Genomic DNA, 4,049 nt, shown 5'->3' on the forward strand with positions numbered 1-4,049 from the left:
CAAAAAAGTGAGAAATCAGGAAGGGGGCAAACACTTTTTCACACCACTGTGTGTGTGTGTGTGTGTGTGTGTGTGTGTGTGTGTATATATATATATATATATATATATATATATATATATATATATATATATATATATTACACTATAAATAAATACCAATTTAAATGAGGATATCGCAGCTTGATTCACTTAAAACTTTGTAAAACTCAGGAACTGTATTGATCTTTTCTCCAACAATCAACATATTGATTTCTGCAGTTTATCAACCTTATAAATGCAGATATTTGAGCTGCCTTGGTTTTAATTAATGGGATTAATGTATGTTTGCTCTTTTTTTTGTTCTCAAAATGTCAGATAATAGGATCATAAATGCCTTCATGGTTACATATTTAACAAGCTGCTGATTCTACAACGTGTCCATTTTCTACATTTAATTCCAGGTGGTTCCTGTTTCTGTCTGTGGTTTGTTCATGTTCATGTTTCTGTTTCTAACAGACACAAAATTAAACTGTGGAAACTGGAAAATGACTCAAACGTTCCCAAATTCACAGACTTCCCTGTTTGAGAACTGTCTCAGTGGGAACTCTTTAATACTGCGTGTTTTATTTAAGGTTTGCCCTCCTCTGTCTGTGCTGTGTGTCACAGAGTCACCATGTTAACGTACCTGCTCTCTGCTCGACTGGATGGGTCTGGTGGCTGCAGAGCTCGGAGCCACTTTACTCTGCTGCGTCTCTGCTCCAAACTACAGCAAAACAACAACATTTAAACAAAATACATTGGAAGACACTGTAAGAGTTTAAACATTACTGATGTTCATCAGAACGTTATCTTCTACATTTATAAAACGTTTGGTAACACTGCACATACGTCCCCCTGTTGAGCATTTATAAAACACTATATCAACATTTAATAAACATTTTGTAACACACTGTGACATAGTTTCAAGTGTTTACTAATGTATTTGTTCACATCTGTGACGACCACAGGGCCACAGAATGATGGATGATAAAGCAATAAAACACTGTTATAATTAGACAAATAAATCTTGGTTATAACTGTTGACATATACGGTGCATTAATAAGCATTAAAATGCATCTTAGTGTGTCATAAACAACATGTTTTAAGTGTCTTATAAAGGCTAAATGGGGATTTTAAGGAAAAAGTAAAGTTTTCTTTTTTTAAAAAAAAGAAAAAAACTAACGTTTAATTATCTGCTTCTAATCAGAGAGAATAAACTGTTAAACACTCTCCTCCGTCCAGCCAATCAGACCTCAGTGACCTCTGACCTCTGGTGTGACGGTGTTGTTGGTGTTGACGTACCAAGCCGACATTGCTGAGGTCAAACAGGCTGAACGGTCTGGAGGAGACGGCTTCAGTCTGGATGAAGTTCTTCAGGACATCAGAGGACGTCGTCTGGATGTAACCATAGTCCTGACAGACAGACAGACAGACAGACAGACAGACAGACAGACAGACAGACAGACAGACAGACAGTGTTATCTCTACTGAATATTGACGTCATATCTCACAATAGGTAAACGTACAATATTATTTGGAGAAAGTACGTTTTCAGTATTTAGAGATACTAAGTCATTATTTCAAGATGCCGAGTCAATTTTTCGAGATACGATGAGATACTGGGTCGTTATTTCAAAATAGCAAGTTTTTATTTCGAGATACTGAGCCGTTGTTTCAGAAAGGGAATTCCTTCTTTCAAGATACGAAGTCATTGTTTCCAGACTAAGTCACTATATCGAGATACTGGGTCATTATTTCAAGATAGCAAGTTATTATTTCAAGATAACAAGTTATTATTTCCAGATACTGGGCTGTTATTTCAGAAAGGGAAGTCCTTATTTCAAGATATTACGTTATTATTTCCAGATACTGTATCATTATTTCAAGATAGCAAGTTATTATTTTGAGATACTGGGCCGTTATTTCAGAAAGGGGAGTCCTTATTTCAAGATATTACGTTATTATTTCCAGATACTAGGTCATTATTTTGAGATTGTAGGTCATAATTTCGAGATACTATGTCATTATTTCAAGATACCAAGTCATTATTTCCACACACTGGGTCATAATTTCGAGACATTGGGTCATTATTTTAAGATACAAAGTCAATTTTTTGAGATGCTACGTCTTTTCAAGATATTGGGTCATTATCTTAAGATACCATGTCATTATTTAGAGATACTAGGTCATAATTTCAAAATACTTGGTCATTATTTAGAGATACTGACACATTATTCTGAGATAATAAGCCATTCTGATTTTGACTTATTTCAAAACACATTTTTTGAGATATTATTTCATAATGTTTTTCATCATCATCTCTTACAGTGTCATCACACTGGTGAAAACATGCCTCCATATTAAAGTCACGGCCGGCTGGTGTTTACTTGCTTAATTACAGATGGTGTGTTGGTGACTGTGAGATTTCAGCCCTGTTTTAATGTTGCCGTCATATTTTTGCATATTTCACCTCAGCTGCCCGCCATGTTTGCCTACACACATTAACCCTCATAAAACTGGAGCTGTCAGCTGTATTTTGAATTTTACCACTGTGACAGTGAGGAAACCAACAACACATCACCATCACCATCATCACCATCATCATCATCATCATCATCATGACTCCTCTGAGGACTGAAAGTCACCGTTTGAAGCTTTATTAATAAATCTGTTTTTTTTCACTTTCACGTGGATTCTGAGACGGAGCTCCGCCCTCACTCACCACCACCTCATCCAGCAGCTCGTAGATCAGGGCAAAGTTCATCTGCACCGACTTCTCCGACAGGCTGCCGCAGTAATCTTTAACCAGGGCTGTTAACCTGACCACACACACACACACACACACACACACACACACACACACACACACACACACACACAGGTGGTTTAACTGGTGCATCATTCACTGTTCACTGGAATCAATCATTTATTCAAACTTTATACGTCCAGTGTCTCTGACAGTCTCCCTCCATGTCAGTGAAAACATGGATGCTTCACACACAGAAGATCTATACAATCAGCACAGTTTCAAGATTAGAGTCACCAATTCAGTATCTGACCAAATGTCTCCCCTTCTGTTCCTGAGATATGACGTTAAGACATGATGATGTCACAGTCAAGCTGACCTTTGACCTTCGACCACCTTCATTATTTTATCCTGTTAGACATTTGTGTCAAGTTTGGTCTGAATTAGTGAATGAATTCTTTGGGAACTGAAAAATTCATACACTAATCATGATGTTTGACCACAAAATATTCTTATCTTATTTATGTTCTTCAGTCCAAGTGTAGGTTTGTGTCAAATTGTAAGTAATTCCTTCAAGTTGTTCTTATGATATCGCAGTAACAAAAATGAGACAGACAAGGTCACAGTGACTTTTGACCACCAAAATCTAATTAGTTCATTGCTGAGTCCCAGTGGACATTTGTGCTGAATTTTAAGAAATTGCCTTGCTGCATTCTGGGGATAGTGTTTACAAGAATGGGACGTACGGATGTAGAGACGGACAACCCAGAAACATAATGCCTCCGGCCTCAGCTATCGCCGGCACAGAGGCAGCAAGAATTCTTAAATTATGGCCAGAAACATATTTTGTGAGGTCACAGTGACCTTTGACCACAAAATTCTAATTAGTTTACTCTTCAGTCCGAGCAAACATTTGTGCCAAATGTGAGGAAATTCCCTCAAGGTATTCAGACAGATGAGGTCAGACAAACCTTGACCTTTGACCTATGACCCCCAAAATCGATCCACTTCATCATTAGTCCAAATAAATGTTTGTGCCAAATTTAAAAAAAAAAAATCCCTTGAGCTGTTCTTGAGATTCTGCACTCAGGTGAATGAGATGGATGCAAGGTCAGAGTGACCTGTGACCTTTGGCCACTGAAATCCAATCAGTTAATTGTTAAGTCCAAGTGAACGTTTGTGCCAAATATGAAGAAATTCCCTTGAGTTGAGCAAGTTGGAAAACTTACTAAAACTGAGCTTCTATAAGGCAATGAATATTGCGGAGGGCGTGGCTCATCACAT

General features: G+C 37.6%; 1 protein-coding gene across 3 annotated transcripts in view; it reads right to left on the reverse strand.

Annotated features, from left to right (window-relative positions):
• The window catches only part of ap4m1 (adaptor related protein complex 4 subunit mu 1), a 19,465-nt gene that overhangs the window by 10,952 nt on the left and 4,464 nt on the right, over nucleotides 1–4,049 (reverse strand). For all 3 annotated transcript variants that reach the window (XM_050038995.1, XM_050038996.1, XM_050038994.1), the window contains exons 5-7: nucleotides 2,742–2,838; nucleotides 1,322–1,432; nucleotides 665–742 (exon numbers count right to left, since the gene is read on the reverse strand). In XM_050038995.1, coding sequence (XP_049894952.1) covers nucleotides 665–742; nucleotides 1,322–1,432; nucleotides 2,742–2,838 — 286 coding nt within the window. The remainder of the gene's footprint in view (nucleotides 1–664; nucleotides 743–1,321; nucleotides 1,433–2,741; nucleotides 2,839–4,049) is intronic.

This window comes from Epinephelus moara, chromosome 24 (assembly GCF_006386435.1).
Source record: "Epinephelus moara isolate mb chromosome 24, YSFRI_EMoa_1.0, whole genome shotgun sequence".
Taxonomy (NCBI): domain Eukaryota; kingdom Metazoa; phylum Chordata; class Actinopteri; order Perciformes; family Serranidae; genus Epinephelus; species Epinephelus moara.